The sequence below is a fragment of the Natator depressus genome, chromosome 1 (assembly GCF_965152275.1).
Source record: "Natator depressus isolate rNatDep1 chromosome 1, rNatDep2.hap1, whole genome shotgun sequence".
Classification (NCBI taxonomy): domain Eukaryota; kingdom Metazoa; phylum Chordata; order Testudines; family Cheloniidae; genus Natator; species Natator depressus.
The window spans coordinates 244,539,622-244,556,863 of record NC_134234.1 but is presented as its reverse complement, the minus strand read 5'-3'; the positions used below and the strand labels follow the sequence as shown (position 1 = coordinate 244,556,863).

Below are 17,242 nucleotides of genomic sequence, written 5' to 3'. Positions count from 1 at the left end.
CCCGTGGCTAACTACCATTTTTCGCATGCTAGCTCAAGCAGAGCTAGCTGAGTTTGTCTACCCGCGCTGGAGGGCATGCTCCCAGCTGCAGTGTATATGTACCCCTAATTGAGAGAGTTCAATAGCTCTCAAATAAATAGTAATTCTTTCTGTGCTGCAGTCTCTGAGCGGTGGCAAAACATTGCAGTGTTCTTGGAAGCATCAGTGTTCCACTGGAATATCAGCAATTCAAAGGGGACTTTCCTGGTCTATTGGGAAGTACTGAGGAATGCATTTTACATGAGACACTAGATATAGTATATTTTGCAGCTCCTAGTCTGCTAAAAGAAAAGCTAGAGTACTCAGATTACAATGAGAGTGTTAGCTTTAGGGAGTTGCATCTGAGGGTAGATTAGGATTGAGAGTTTCTGGATCAGGGAACCAGGAAAGAAAGGAACAAAAGTGAGAATGGACAAGAAAGGAGATAAGCTATCAAATGAGAGGGAAGCGGCATTAGAGTAGCCTAAAAAGGAACAGGGAAAGGTTGAAATAAATGGAAGCCAGAAAACATGCAAAGAAGAGAAGATAAATTTTTAAAATATCTTTTTATACTAAAACGTTAATTTTAAAAATCCCAAGAGATCATTTTAATAGCATAAGAATATTTTTTTAAAAAAACTTTAAATATTAAAAATGCCATTATTCTTGATTTACCAATGAGTCTTTCTGTGCTGCTGCGATGGGAGCTAATAAGCATCCCCACCAACTTCTTCATCATGTATTATTTAAATTGCAAAAGACAAGGCAGGCCTTCAGTATACTGAGCATAGGTTTAAAGCCAAATACCTCCAGCACCCTACAAATGTGTTTCATTCAAACAGCCACGTACTCAGGAGTGTGTTATTCCTTTTAGCAAATCCAGTGGCTGCCAACCTTTTGAAGCAGAAGTGTATCAATTCATAAAATCAAGTCCTTTGCTATACCAACCAATGCTTCCCTATTCAGTTTTGCATGTTCAGTTCTGTTAATGAGACAAACGTTTTGGAGCAGCAGTCTAAGCTTGTGTTTGCCATATTAGATCCTTGTTTGTCTGGAAAATATGTTAGGTATAAATTTCACCTTGAACAGCTGATGAATAGAAGACTATCACCCCCTGAACAATGACCTCTAATTTCTTTTCATCACCCCATACCGTGCTACAAAGTCCAAACTGGAAAAATTCAATCCTGAGCCATTGTTTCCAACCACGAGGGAGGCCACAGCAGTGGGAAGAAAGCATCTAGTATATTTCAGTCTAGTTATTAGCATGGTCAGGCATGAGCTATGGCATATGAGTTTAAACTGTGGATGGGGTATACGGATCCGCCCCATCATGGTAACGCTGTACAGTAATTAAGGTCCACTGAGTCCTGGAGAATATTGTTCATGGCGGAATTGGTTTGAATATGCTATGCCAAACTCCGTCGGGTTCAGAGCTTCTGTTGTTTAGGTACCTTTTGGTTTGACTGAAATATCCACCTGGGAGTCTTGTTTTTGGGGGGTTACTGGCAGTTCGTCAAGGACTTTAATCCCAATCTCAAACCTCTACAAGGCGTGTGTGTCAGTGTGTCTGGGTGGTTGGGAAGAAAGGTGGAATGGGGGGGGGGCAGATGGATTGTCTGTTGAGTTTCTTGGCATAATAAAGATGAATTATAGGAGGAAGACGTCAGAGTGACTAAGCTGGGGTTTGTCCAGTATGACACTGTTCTGCAAAATCCCACCACAGACACCAAGTTTTCCCTTTTACATTGTCATATACATTTCTTACTGATGTCTGCAGCATTTAAAGGCATCCCATCAAAATCTTTACAATTGATAGAATAGATGGATTTTTCTCCTCAGACTGGGGAAAGTGCACCCTGTGAATTATAGGTGTGTGAGATTACTGAATGGGTCTGGCACTGCATCTGCAATTGCTGGAAGCTTTTCTTGAGCTTTCTGCACATACAGTGATTAAAAAATAATCTCACATCACACTAATTCTGAAAGCTATTATTAATTACTTTGATGATATTGGAGGAAGAGGTTAATAGCAGAAACTCCCTTTGGAATTTTGTCTGATGTAGTGGCACAAGTGAGAAAGTTTTCTTTTCTTTTTCAAGTTTCTTAATGTGTTTCTGACTTCCCATTATATGTTGTTTTGGAGTTCTGTTTTTTATAGCATTGAGGTCTGGCCGGGAATGGTAAATTTACCATCTGCCCTGCTGATGACTTTTTCAAAGGCAGTGGAATCCACTTATACAAATAACAGGTATATGTCCTTAACAGTTATGAAAGAAAACAGTTTTCTGTGGACCAAGGCAAAACACATGCCCTAAAATACTGTGGTGAGAGTGACTTGATTTTTTTTTCCCATGGAAAATTTTGACTTTTCTTTGAGAAAACTGAAATGTTTTTGAATTTTGGATTTTTTTCCTGACACTTTTTGGGTAAATTTTCATTAAGTTGAAAACCCAATTTTCCATCAAAAACAGTTTTGATGGAAAATTTTTGACAGGATCTAACTGTGAGACTCTTTCAGGTCAATCCTTGATAGAGGGATAAACCTGCTGGAGGAATGAATTTCTAAGCCATCAAATGGAAAAATGCAATAGTAAACTGGCTATAACAAATTAGTTACTCAAGACTTCTTCTCCTTTGTACTTAACTCTGTGTAGTTAACTAAAATATACAGTATCTTATAAAAGAGCAGAACCATTTTTTGTGGCTGCGTATGCTGGAAGGAGTGAGGGCTACAGAGATTTCCCCTTCCATCCTGCACCTATCCCAACTCTCTTGTTCTCCTCAGACTCAAAGAGCTGCCTATTTTCCTGCAGTGTCTTCCTTCAGAACCTATAAACACCGCTCACCTGTAGAGAGTCTGGCTCATAGGACACAATGGGTCCCCAAACTACAACTCCCATAAAGCAGCATGCTAGGAAAGTGCAGTTTAAGGTTGATCTGACTCAAAAGGAAGCCTTTTGGGTCAACTCAACAGAATGAAAGGAAACATTTTGATTTTCAGGAATGTCACAATGTTTTGTTTCAATCAGAAATGTTGAAACAAATTTGAACATTTCCAAATACACATTTTTCAGCATACCATGAAAAATTTCCAAATTTCAACTTTTTGTCTCATTTCAGGATTAAAACAAACGTTGAAATGTTGGAATTTCCCATGGGATAGAAATTTAAAATTTTGCTCAGCTCAATAAATAGAAATGTGTTAATAAGTGGCTAGAAGGAGGCGTGTTTGAGGTAAGCAATATATATTTCTGCGTTTACGCTTATTCTAATGCTATTCTGACCAGTAACCTTTCTTCACAAGCAGAGGTAGCTAAACAGTATAGTGATAGATTCAAGAGGCAAAGTCTATTTAGCTTAACAAAGAGATGGTTAAGGGGTGACTTGATTACAGCCTATAAGTACCTACATGAGGAACAAATATTTAATAATGGGTTCTCCAGTCTAGCAGAGAAAGGTATAACGTGATCCAGTGGCTGGCAGTTGGAAAATAGACAAATTCAGACTGGAAATAAGGCATTATTTTTAAAAGTGAGGGCAATTAACTAATTGAACAATTAACTAAGGTTCATTGCAGATTCTCCAACACTGGCAGTTTCTAAATCTAGATTGGATGTTTTTCTAAAAGATCAGCTCTAGGAAATTTTTTTGGGGGGGGAGTTCTCTGGCCTGTGTTATACAGGAGGTCAGACTAGAGGGTCACAATGGTCTCTTCTGGCCTTGGAATCTGAGTATTGAAAGGTATGATGGTTTTGGCATCTGTCTGCTGGAGTCTTTAGTTGATATTAATAAATGTTACAGTGCTGAACCTAAGCAGGATTTGAAGTCAAGTTGCTCAGGTGAGAAAATCCAACAGAAATAGTCAAGATATTCTGGTGTCATAGTTTTTTTTCACCTTAGAAAATAGAAACACAGTGGGGACCTTTCTTACAGAAGAGGAAGGTCATTGTAGGCATCTTACTTTCCCTTGACTACTGCTATTAAATGGGCTCCCTTGGTCGATTTCTGGATGTTTGGGTCGTCTTTCTTTTGTTGTGCTGATTAGTAAATTCATTTACCTCCTGGCATAGGATGTGAGTTGTCAGAAGATATTAGGAAGGTGGTGAACCTAACTTTTTCTTCCTTCATGTTTTCATGTTGAGGCAGTGATAAATATTAGGCCTTCAGAGGGCAGCTTCCCTGTAGATTTTTTTTTTAATGGAGTAGTCTCCATAATGTGAACTCACCAACCTTATCTATCTCATAAATCATCTCGGGTAACGTTTCAAAAGCATCTAAGAGACTTAGGACCCTAAGTCTCCCTGACTTGCCATGGAACTCAGGCTCCTAAGTCACTTAGGCACTTTAGAAAATTTTGCTCTCGTCTATTTACCTAATCTAGGTTTTTATACCATGCTTATTACCCTAGTATCTAAGGGCCATCTCCTTTCTCTGTCATTTCACAATTCATCTCATCCCAAGGTGTGGGGAAGTGAGCAACATTTAATGTTTGTTTTTGAGAGTAAAATGTCTTAAAGGTTATAAAAGAGAATGAACAAGAAATCTGCTCCTGAATAGAATCTGAGCCAGGGATCCAAATCCAGCAGTACCGTTGAGCCACTTAAGCTGAAGGAGAATTTCCTTTCCTTGCTGACTGCAGCAGCGCTAATAGCCTCATTCAAGCCTTCAGCTATTAGAGGACCAGACAGTTTCACACGTGTTGCATTCCACCTGAGCTGGGCAAATGTTTGGCAATGAATAATTTATCCAGTGAATTTCACATCCCCGGTTACTGAGTTATCCATGAACAGATTGTGATCTTCTCAAATGTATTCATTATCTGAAATTATTCATAGAATAATTTCTGCAAATATTCTTTGGTCTCTTCATTGTTCATCACTGAATGTTCAGTTCATTATTGAATATTCCCTATTTGAAACTTGTTTCTGTTCTCTGATTGGATGAAAATACCACTACTAACCGGAATCAGGTTTCTGGTTTGAACATCTTCTGATTATGAATTTGAAATTCTTTTTCAATAAATACTGTACAATATTTTCTTAAAATTTTCTGCTTCTGCAAACATCCTGCCAATTAAACTAATTTGCAAGAAGAAAATGTAAAAAAGTTCCGAATACAGTCAGTATGGTTGCTAACTTTCTATTGGCTGCAAAACGACCTTTGAGGCCTCATCCCTGCCCTGCCTCTTCCCCCCAAGACCTCTCCCCCCATCACTCGATCATCTCCACCTCCCTCCCCCTGAGTGGGGCTCCCTCTGCTCCAGGCTTGGGACGGGAGCTGCTGCAGCCTGATGTGGAGCCTGCCTGCAGGTAGGAGGTAGCTCTGCCTGGGCAGGGGCTGGCACAGGTTGATGACCTGGTGCTTCCACCCACTCCTAGCCCACAGTAACCAGACTTTTGGTGTCTGGTCAGTACATCTGACTGGACGCTGCCAGGTCCCCTTTTTGACCAGACTTTCTGGGCAAAATCCAGGCACTTGGCAACCCTAACAGTCAAAGAAAATTGGTTTAAAAGTTAAAAAGAATGTTTGCATTGCAATTGGAGGACAATGTTCAGGGTCAATATACCGTGGTCGCACATATAATGTTTCTACCACTTCATTGTTTGTTTCTGATAGGTGCTTTCCAAACATAAAAGAAGGCATAGTCTCTGCCTTATTCTATATACCATTACACATAATGGGGATATAATAATGAACCAGTAAAGAAGTTCAATCCAGAAGTGACTTTTTAGGTGCAACAACTGTACAGTGTTGATTGATATTGTTTACACGCAGTAACAGTGCAAGTTGTAGACAGGAAAAAGGCAGATCATGGGGTAATGGTAAATTTGTTTACTTCTCATATCTGATTTCCGTTCGTCTTCTGAGTCAGTTTGTTAAGTTTAGTGGCAAAAGTAAGACTTTACTGTAGCCAGACTAGCAGAGTCAATTTTGCTGCAGAACAATGAGCTGCATTCTGTTCTGCTGCACGCATCATTAAAAGACTTGCCAGTTAAGTTATGATTCCATAATCTCTCTTGTTGATGCTGGAGATTTATGAAACAGAACACAGCTTGGTTTTCAGAGATCAGGCTAAGCATGTGATGCTGGCAGTTAGGTTTTGCTTACAAATCAGACAATATTTTTCTATGTGGAAGCCATTGAAGAGGAATTAGAAGGAACACCAAGAATCAGTTTTCCCAGAGTCACTCTCTGATCCGGAACCCCAGTTTAAAACACTGCTCTGCAAGTTGTAGCTGATCAGAGGCATACAAAACCCTACAGAGAGAGTATTCGGCTTTCAGTTTGGGTTAAAGAAGAATGATCTGCTATTATGAAACAAAAATTGTTCCAGAGGTTAAATATAGAAGCATTCCATTGGGACAGTTGAGAGAGGTACAGAGACCCCTTTGAGTATAGAAACTAAAGAAACCGACTTTGGGAGTTACTGTGTAATGTGCATGGTTCCCGAAGATATGTTAAGGAAGAATAGGGACAGCATTTTGCCATTATGGATAGAGGAATTCCAGTTAAGACTATTTTTGTAAACATTAACAAAAATTGGCAGATTTGCGGAGGCAAATCCATCATGTCGAGCTTTGGCTCTTCTGGACTTGCAAGGTGCATCACAGGCTTTTCAAACTCTACAGGCTTAAGATCTTTCAGTGCCTGTGGGACCCTGGCCCAGAAACCACAATTAGTGTAACTGTGCACATTGTTTGCCATTAGTCTATCCACAGCCTTCAGAAAAAACCTTTGTGTCACTTCGCAGTGAACATTGTCATTTGTTCTGTTTGCCTTTTTTGGGGGGGTGAGGGCGGGGTTGCTGCTGCCTCCCTAGAGCAATCTTGGAACTTTGCATATGTCTTCATTCAAATGTTTTGTGATGCATTCCTTTTGTTTCTGTTTAAATGTTGTATGTCTCTCTCTCTTGCCTGGCTTCTTCATTGTCTGTCCATGCTGTTGTGCTGACTCTGTCTTGGCTGCTCATTTCCTGCTGCCTATAGTCTCCAAAAAGGGCGCTCTGCAGACCTGAGAAGAGTCTCGGCTCCCCCTGACTCCTTCACTCTGTGAGTACTCTGCTTTTTCTTTTCATTTCCTTCCTCCCTTTCATGTGTGTTCTGTCTGCTTCCCTTAACTTTTGTCTGTTGCACACTTCTACTGTACCCACCGTCCCGGCAACAATGTGATCAAGACAGTCTCTCTCCCAAAGGAGCAGATTGAGCAATGCAGTGATAAAATGACTGGAATAGGAGTTGTTTCTTTCTGTTTGATCTTTTTTTGTTGTTGCATGAGTGGGATGTAGGGTAACCAGATAGCAAGTGTGAAAAATCAGGACAGGGGTGGCGGGTAATAGGTGCCTACATAAGAAAAAGCCCCAAATATGTGGACTGTCCCTATAAAATTGGGACATCTGGTCACCCTACTGAATGTCAGGTCCTAAGTGCAGCTGCAGTCTTTGGCTGCTGGGGTTGATTCTGGCCTGCAGGTTTTCAGAAGCCAGGAGTGCTTTGAAGGCACCACATTTGTCTCAGTTCCCCACCTGGAAGAGGCAGGAAGCACCTCTCAAGTGCCTTCTTCCTCCCCCAACTAATGCTTAGAGAAGCATTGACACGTGCTGGAAGGAGACACGACTATTTTCCCTCCAGTCAAGGAGAAATGAACAAGACCTTCTGGAGTTCCTCCAGAAGCACATGTCCCAAACATAGCCATTGTTAAATATTCAAATGCATACCCAGAGCATTTGCTTGGCTTAAGCAGATGCTGATGCTTCTGTTTATTCTATGGCATTGTTCACTAATTTGTTCCTAGCACAGCTTCCAACCAATTATTGAGGAGCTAGAACTATGCTGCTGCATCTGTGCTTGCACTTTTGGAAAATGCATTTGTCTTGAAAAGGTACAAGTTCCTTTTCTGGTGGTCATACAACATCCCTGGGAATACTGGAGATGAAGTGAATAGCGTCTCTCTTTCATGAACGTACAAGATTCAGAACTGGGATTTTTGGTTTTCAGTTTTAACCAAAGATAGCCCAACCCCACCCCACCCTCCAAGCATAAGCATTTCTTCTTCTAACTGGTAAAAACCAGAAACTTATTCCTGCAGTGGTGCTGGACCAGTTTGTATAGTGGGTGTGCTGAGAACCATTGAACCAAACTATAAACCAAGTATATGATGGAAATCACTTCAAGCAATGACCTGTGGTAGCACCCCTAGTTCCAGCACCTGTGTCTGAAAGGGAAAGTTACTGTTCTGTTTGCAGCTGCATTAGAAAATAAAACAGACCCTTCCTGGCAGTATTTTTACTGTCAATAACTCCAGTGTGGTACACTGGCTATCCTGTAGCTCAATCATTTAAGAATCTAACATCTCTATAAAAATGTGGAGAACTGGTGATTTTTAAAAAAAGCAGGCACAGACAATGGTTATTGCTTTATTTACTCATTCCCTTAATAAGGATGTGCCTTATTGTCAACCCTGGGCACATTTACAATAAAAACAACCACCACGTACTATGTCAACCCTATCTGTACAGCTTGGCTTCAAAAATGTTTTGTTACTATTCAGTCATGCAGTTGGTTTTGTGTTTGCACCACTTTTGTCGTCATGTTTTGTGAATGTTGTGCTGGACAACTTTGAATGACAAGCAGGTCTGTGGAAAAAATGAATTTGAAGACTATATTAGAGAATAGTGAATTTCAGACTGTGACTGTGAATATTCACAGTGGAATCTTGATTCTAAAAGTTATGCTCAGACAATCGTGGAACAGCAACAATGCTGTGTGTAGCCTGTTTGCCCAGTGAAAACTAACCAACCCAGTTCTATTTGTGATTATTGGGTACTTGCAGTGAACTGTTGTCAAACCAACTTACTTGCTCAGTGCATTCAGTGAATAATTAAAAAAAAGAACAAATACATTTCAAAAAATTATAAGCAGCTCATTGATATTTGACAGACGAGAAAATATCCTCATTCATCATGCATTATTGCTATAACATATTCACTCAGCTCTATGAAGAAATATTAACACAAAGAAAATAACTCCCCCATTTAGTAAAACCAGGTACACCCCTCAAAGCAAGCACCTAGAAAAAGCCCAGTTAAAGCCTTCCTGCATGCCCTGAATGTTAACAAACTTGGGGACCAAGGAGCAGGGGAGTGTGTTTCAGAGTCAAGGGCCATCCAAGGAGAATGACCTCCAAATCTGGGTACTGTTAGCCTGAGTATCCCAGCTGGTCTCAACTGTCAGGATAAGGCAGAAAGATAACAGCAGTTTCTAAGACATATGGGACCCAAGCTAATTTGTAAGTCAAAGATACACTGTATCTTGAAATCTGTAAAAATAGATTAAACATGCAGCTGCACTATGACTGCCAATTAATGTGTCTGATTAATTGAAGTAAGAACTCAAGAGGTGTTAGGGAAATTTGATTTGGGCTGTGATTGCTTTGAGATTCAAATGTTCCTTGTCTGTTGGGTAATGAGGAAAGTATGTGTGTTCCAGTTAGCAGAGTACAGCAAGAGGGATTCTGTGGCATTTCAGGGGTAGAGCCTGCACCCTAGATAACCTTCAGGTTTTCTGGAGCAGTGTCTGTGGACTGGATAAGTCTTGAATTTTGGGCAGCAAAGAATGTGAAAGAAAGAAATGCACACATCCCCCCTCCCCCAATTAATTATATATTTTAAATTTAATTTTTCCAAATACAACAAATATACAAAAATACTAGATTCATCATAATACCCAAAGTAAATGAAGAGGGTTTGGATAAAAGGAGGGGAATGGAAGCGACATATCTATCTTCCGAGTCTACGGTAATCATAGGCTTCTAAAAAGTCAGCCCAAATGGCTTTGAATGTTTCAGGCATTCCCTTTCTGTGGCATGCCAGTCATTCGTTAGTTGCAAGGTCAGCCGTATCACTGAATTAGGCATCAATATTTGGTCAGGATTGACATTTCCATTTTTGCAGGATTAATTTTTTAATCACCAAAACTTGAACCATGCTGCTTTGTTACCAGGTAATCTCCAGCTTTCCAGAATATATCCAAGAATGTAATTTAAGGGGGAGGGCTCCAATTTAGCATCCAATATCAAATTGTTCCTTTGACCCACCTCATATCAGAAATTCTTGATACAGGGGCACTCCCAAAACATACGAGCTAATGAATACCAAGGGAGTTACATTTCCAACAGTGGTCAGCATTTATGAGGCTCATTACCATTAGTCTGTGTGGGGACCAGTGTATCTGAAAACATGTATTTTGGTGAATGAGCCATAGCTTCAGGTCTGTAATTGCTTTTTTAACATTAGATACAATTGTATTCCATTAGGTCAGAGATGTGTATCCAAATCTCTATTCCAAGCAACTCTCAAATTATCAAATCTTTGGCAGAGTTTTTTGGGCCAGAAAATCATAAAAGGCTACTGTTGGGGGATATTGTCTTTGAATTATGAACAGTAGAGAGTTTTGAAACTCGGATTGGGTGTAATATGCCTTTATTTTTTACTGAGGACTTATGGGTAGAGTCGAGTACTCACACTTTTAGTGGAGTGTTTTTTAAAGTGGGATGCATGTTTAGATCTTTGAGTATATGCTCAGTTGGGATGATGCATATGAATATCATATTTGAGCTGTGCAGTTGATGCAAAGCAGTATAACTATTTGGATTTATCTGAAAAATTAGCATTGGCTACTTGAAAAACAAGAAGTAATTGACTTACTTGGGCCTGCGTTTAGAGATGTAAGCATTGCTAAAGGATCCAACTTCCACAAACTTTTCATACATAAAAGGAGCACTGTGGATATGCTGTGATTATTTACTACTAAGATCTGCATACAGAAAAATGTTGTTATTGTCTAGTTGTTATTGTCTAATATAATGAGTATTCTTGGCTAGCAGGGTATGTGTGATATTTACAGCAATGTTCACATCTTTTGTCTGTGTGGGCAACAAAAGTACTGAAAGGAATCAATTTCTGATTTTAGAAATAAAGAAATCTGTTTGTATGGTGTGCACATGCACTACAAACTCTTCGAAACGGCCAAATAAACACCCTAACCATAAAAGAAAAAGCATAAGGAGGACCAGAGTAAAACACGACAGCAGAGGGTGATTTAGAGAAAATGGGTCAATGTCTAACAGTGGAATTAAGGATCAAAGAGGTCCCCCACCCCCTCTGAATGAATGATAAGCATTTGAGATGCTCATTTTTCTTTGTCCTTTTTTCTGTTTTCAATCAGTTGATCGTTAGCTGGTGTTAGGCAAGAGTTAAAAATTTAGTTAGCAGCTGAGTCAGAAACAGAAACACCAGAGGCCCAAAGACACCGGTAGCTGTAAACATTTGATAAACTTATTGGTCAAATGTCCGCCCAGTAACTCGGCTCTTAGAACAGAACAAACCCTACCTTCAGAGCCCTCTGGATATTTGTAAATACTCACCCCCACCCCACCCCTTCGCCGAAAGGGCAGTTATAGATAATGGATGTAATCAAAATAGTTTTGATGCGTATGTTCTGTTCCTGTCACTGTCATGTTCAATGCGTTCTCTGTCTCTGAAACAATGTTTGTCTCTGTAAGAACAAGATAAATGCAAATGAAGTGATAAGAGAAAGGTATATAATTGGTCACTGTAACCCCACACTTTTGAAGCTGTTTATCAGTCTTCCCGGTACCATGAAATGAACCCCTTCAGTATTGTCTGTGCCTGCCTGATCCTTTGGGAAAAGAATCTCCGTGCTTCACACTGGGCTAGTGTTAAAAGTGAGTTTTCTGAATCCTTCCTAGACCATCCGAAGTCACTTAAGGCAGTGGTTCTCAAACTTTTTTTTTTGTGGACCACTTGAAAATTGCTGAGGGTCTCGGCGGACCACTTAATGATCTTTCCAAATGTTGTTTGTACCGTTAGCTAACTATTGTAAAGCACTTTGGATAAAAGCACCTTAATAATAATTTTTTTTGTTCTACAAATAAAAGCACACAAATCATATTTTAATATCAGTAGTCTTACCTTTCTAATGTGATCGATGTGCCCTTTCTCCCCCGCTGCGGCAGCCCCTGAGCTGGGGCTGGGAAGGACGGGGATTTCTCCCTGTCTCCTCCACCGCAGCAGTCCCCGAGCTGGGGCTGGAAAGGAGGGCTGTCTCTCCCCAGCAGCCGCAGCCCTGGAGCTGGGGAAAGTCGCCTCTTTCTCTGGCCACCGCAGCCCTGCACGTTCCAAATTCCCCCACCCCCTCTTGTCACCCCACTGCCCCCTCCCACTTACCCCCTATACCCCTCTAGGCCACCACCTCACCTTAATGTGCTTCTTCTCCAGGGTCCAGGCACCTAATTAGTGGAGCCATGCCTGTGCGGTTCCACTAATTAGGTGGGTGGCCCTTCATTCTCTCATGTGCAGCTGCCCAGGCGCGCACCTTAGAGGGAACTATCCACGGACCACCTGTATGGAGTTCACGGACCACTGGTCTGAGAACCTCTGACTTAAGGCATGCAGTGAGGTTTGTACCTGCGTAATGCTACTTTTGTAAGGTAGTACAGTTGGGTTCCATTGGCACACTGTAGATAGTGTAAGGAAGAAGCTTAACTGACGTTGATAGGACATAAGCAAGAACAAAAGTGCTTACAGTTAAGTACATACTTATTTGCTTAGCTGAATTGGGGCCTAAGGAAAGAAATTAATATATTGTGCAAATGACATGTCTGACAGATAATAAACCATTTAGTCCAACTAACTCTTGATTTGAATGGGTCAGACTCCCTAGCAAGATTGGCCTTTAACAGCTGACACTATGAATTGGCTATTTGAAATGATCCTTTTTGATAAGAATAATGTCACGTACATAGCAATGTCATGAACTAGCAGTAGGATTGGAAGAAGATAATTTAGTCTACAGAGGACTTGGCCCAGTATACTTATTGAAATCAATTAGATGTAAGTACAGTTGAATGAATATTGATCATTGCTAACTTTTTTTTTATTTTTTTAAAGAGAATGGTGAACTCTAGTATTACTTTTTGTAGTAGATACCTGGGTTAGCAGTGAGATGGTCATGATCAGGCTTGAATCTTTATAACACTCAAATGGATTTAAAACACAAAGCATGAGATTTTCAGCCATGCTGTGGCTTCTTTGTGACACTGTTGCATGGCAAAGGGCTGTAAATCTAGTGCTGGGACAGAGTTTAGAGTGCATGGCTGGGGACTGGCCAGATAACTCTTCCACTCTGTTGATACCTAGCTTCCAAAATAACCCCTTGGGACCACAGTCAGCCTGGTGCAATTTACAGCAGCCCTGAGGTTACTTTATATTGTGTTGGGGCATTGGGCCAGCTCCAGAATGGGGGAACTGTTAGGAGGCATAAAACCCCCAATCCTGAATGAAGCAAGCTTGGCTGGATCCTGGCTAAGATATTTAAACTTGTTTGTTCAGTGGAACTCACCTCTGCAGGATATTGTTTAGGCAAATAGCTTAGTAAGGATTTTGGATTTTTTTTTAAACTTCATCTGAAGCAGCTGGCATTGCCTATTGTCAGAGACAGGACACCATCTAGATGGTTCTTTTCCATTAGGTAGTTCCTATGTTTTAAATAGATAAGCTGTCAGAAGCAACCTAATTTTAATACATTATTTCCAAGCTCTGCCAATGAGATCTTAGCAGTGAGGTTAATTTATTTTTCTCCTTTGATTGCTGTTATCCTGGTCCTGATTGTTCTAAACACAAGGACATTTAATTAGTTTTGCATGTTTATTTCTTCTTCGGGAGATAGGTAATTCATTAATCTGCCACTGCAAACATGTCCCAGAGGAGTTTTGTGTTTTCTAAAGTTTAGGGGTTTTGGGGGCGTGGGGGGCAGGAGGGAAAGGGAGGGAAGAGCTGAGGATGCTTTTTGGTGAATCCCATTAACAGTGTTATTAACAGCATTTGCATAGTCTGAGGTGGGCTGTATTTGGAAAGTTCTGTGAAAAATACCTCACTGGATTCTGCAGGGTTGTTTTTTGACCCCTTCCTCTATCTTTATGCAGACATGAACAATGAGAAACGGTTCATTGGATTTATAAATAATTGGAATGGGAATTAGGGTGTGTATATCACAGGTTGTTTTCCCCCAGTTGAATCAACCTGGTGTCCTAGCACAAGTGTGTTTTGATTACCATGCTGGAGCTCCAAGATCAGGAGCCAGCCTGACCTCTCCTATTCTTTCTTTCCTGGTTGACTGGAGGCTGAAACACACAGCTGAGGTACAACAGCTGTGCTCCAAGAAGGGCATTTGGAATCATCCCACCAATGTCTGGATGATTAACAGGGCAGTATTGGGATCAGAGCTTCATCACAAGATGAGTGTGCCTTACTGCTGGATGGAAATACACAGTGTTTTGATGGTGACTGCCAGAATATGTATGTGTGTGTTGTCTACATGAGTTCAGACAAAGACAAGGGACAGAAAGCATTACTGATGTATTACTTTCTTCCCCAGGTCCATGTCTGAACACACGTATACAAAACATACATGCATACATATTCTGGTGGCCACCATCAGAACTTAGTGTATCTCACTGTAGGACACACTCATCTTTTGATGAAGCTGTGACCCCAGTACTGCCAGCAGTTAATCATCCAGCAGTTGGTGGGATGATGCCAATTGCCTGCTTGGAGCATGGATGTTTTACTGCTGTCTGTCTGTCTGTATGCAATCCCTCAAGTTTATAAATCTAGGCTCTTTAGCAGGCTTGTTAGTTCACAGGTACAGAATTCCAGGACTGCTGTAGTTTAGGTTAAAGACTGGTTATCATTAGATAAAAGTGTGTCACTTCTCCAGTAAGCAATTTCCCTTAGGGAGGTGGTGGGAATTAAAATAATTGCATCAAATGAACTGAGTCTTTCTCTAGCATGATAAAGACCTGATTCCTGCTGTACACCTAGTGGACATTGACTCCTTGGTTCCTGGAGGGGGCGGTGCTGGTGCATGATGTGGGAGTAGGTGAAATCCATAGCAGGGATATCTCACTGCATGTGCGTGAATTACAAATAGTGAATACTGAAAGCGGTGGCTGTCATGAATAGAAAGCAATTCATCACATAAATTTTAAATGAACACATTGTTAGAAATTGAAGTGTGTTTTCAGGAAATTCATGAACTGACAGTAGGGGTAAATTCATTCAAGATCTAGTTCACTGTGAATAACTTGTCAAACTTTGGATGTGCTACATATGACTAGTTTCAGAGTAGCAGCCGTGTTAGTCTGTATCCACAAAAAGAATAGGAGTACTTGTGGCACCACAAATACTCCTGTTGTTTTTACATATGACTAGATTTTATTAAATGCATAAAAATCTTGCTCCTTAGAAAGTACCTTTTAGCACTGCAACTTCCAATATTAGCCTAGTGCTACCAGAGAGCTCTTTTTTCCAAGAAGGTAACATCTTGTGGCTTAGTATTATCATTCATCTTGAACATGGTTAAAATGGCATGTCCTCTTCCTTGCATGCTGCATATTTTAGCAGCTGTAACTTATTTTTGAAATGTGCATCTTAGTGCTGCACTTGGTTTTTTGGGGGGAAAAAAACAGCTGTGTTGATTTATAACAGCTAACTAACTCTAGTGACTGAACTGGAAAGGAATTATGTCTACTGAAGTCAAATAGTATATTTAAAGGTTATGTGCTTGTTTTTTTTTAATAAAAACAAATTCAAAGATGCACCATACAATTAAAGCAGTGCTTTTTATAGTATTTGGAAAGCACCCTCTTAAACATTTTCTTGTGAAAAGGGGTTTCTTACTGCAGAGGATGTTGTATGGCTTGTTTTTTTCATGCCTTCCTGAGCTCCAAATATTATTTTAGACTTGCCACTGACTATAAATCTCACTTCACTCTTCCAGTTCTGGGTCTGAACGTGGAAACATAGATTGGACTTCTTGCACTTTGGGGTCCCTGCTTCTCCTCTTCCCCTTTCTAATTTACAGAACAAGTATGGGACACGCAGGACCAGTGCGGCCTGTCCCAAAGCTGCACTACTAATGTACGCTAGCTTTGACATGGTAGGACCAAATGTAGGTGTGAGAGGGTAGTTTTGTCTCTGTGCCTTTCCTTCCCTGGACTTCGTGCATAGAAAGGTTGTTAGTTGTACCATTAAAGGGGGGAGGGGTAGCTCAGTGGTTTGAGCATTGGCCTGCTAAATCCAGGTTTGTGAGTTCAATCCTTGAGGGGGCCATTTAGGGATCTGGGGCAAAAATTGGGGATTGGTCCTGCTTTAAGCAGGGGGTTGGACAAATGACCTCCTGAGGTCCCTTCCAACCCTGATATTCTATGATTTTATACCCCATGAGAAAATGCCTTCTGGGTAAATGTGCCACCACCCAACTGTTCCCGATAGGATTTCTGAAAAAGTACAGAGAGGAGCCCCTTGAGTTGTCTTGTCTACCCTTCCTAGAATTGATGGGCATGTTACCAAAATCTTATGGTCAAAGAGTCAAAGGCAACTGATGCATCAAAAGAATTGCCAAGGATACTAGATTTTCATCCATTACCCCAGTGTTTCCCAAACTTAGGATGCCGCTTGTTCAGGGAAAGCCCCTGGCGGGCCGGGCCAGTTTGTTTACCTGCTGCGTCCTCAAGTTCAGCAGATCGTGGCTCCCACTGGCCATGGTTCACCACTGCAGGCCAACGGGGGCTGCACGAAGTGGCACGGGCCGAGGGACGTACTGGCCGCCGCTTCCTGCAGCCCCCATTGGTCCGGAGCAGCGAACCGCGGCCAGTGGGAGCCGCGATCGGCCGAACCTATGGACGTGGCAGGTAAACAAACTGGCCCGGCCCGCCAGAGGCTTTCCCTGAACAAGCAGCGTCCCGAGTTTGGGAAACACTGCATTACCCCAAGGAAATCATTAACCAACACAATCAATGCAGTTTCTGGACTACACCAGGCTGGCTGGACTCAGGAAAATCTGAGGATTGCCAAAGATGCTTTTACCATAGGTGGCTTCACCATCTCAATATTCTTACCTGCAAAATGGATTATCAGGAGCAAAGCTCTGTATTTGGGGGATAGTTCCACAGAGTTTTCTGTGTCTGTCCTGAGGAACTAAAGAGTAGAGCTGGCTGATTTCCCTCCCCTCACCTCTGGAATATTTAGATGAGAACAAACAAAAATAATTTTCTTTTAAATTTTCCATGGAAATTTTTGATTTTTCAGTGGAAATTCAAAAAGAAAGAATATTTTGCTTTTCAGTCATTCAGCTTTCAATAA

At 41.0% G+C, this 17,242-nt stretch overlaps 1 protein-coding gene across 6 annotated transcripts in view; it reads left to right on the top strand.

Annotated features, from left to right (window-relative positions):
• DGKI (diacylglycerol kinase iota) overlaps positions 1-17,242 on the top strand; it is a 286,887-nt gene that overhangs the window by 178,816 nt on the left and 90,829 nt on the right. For 4 of the 6 annotated variants that reach the window (XM_074939900.1, XM_074939893.1, XM_074939885.1 and 1 more), the window contains one exon: positions 7,008-7,070. The exons of the other annotated variants lie outside the window; for them this stretch is intronic. In XM_074939900.1, the coding sequence (XP_074796001.1) occupies positions 7,008-7,070 (63 nt within the window). The remainder of the gene's footprint in view (positions 1-7,007; positions 7,071-17,242) is intronic. 6 annotated transcript variants of the gene reach the window in all.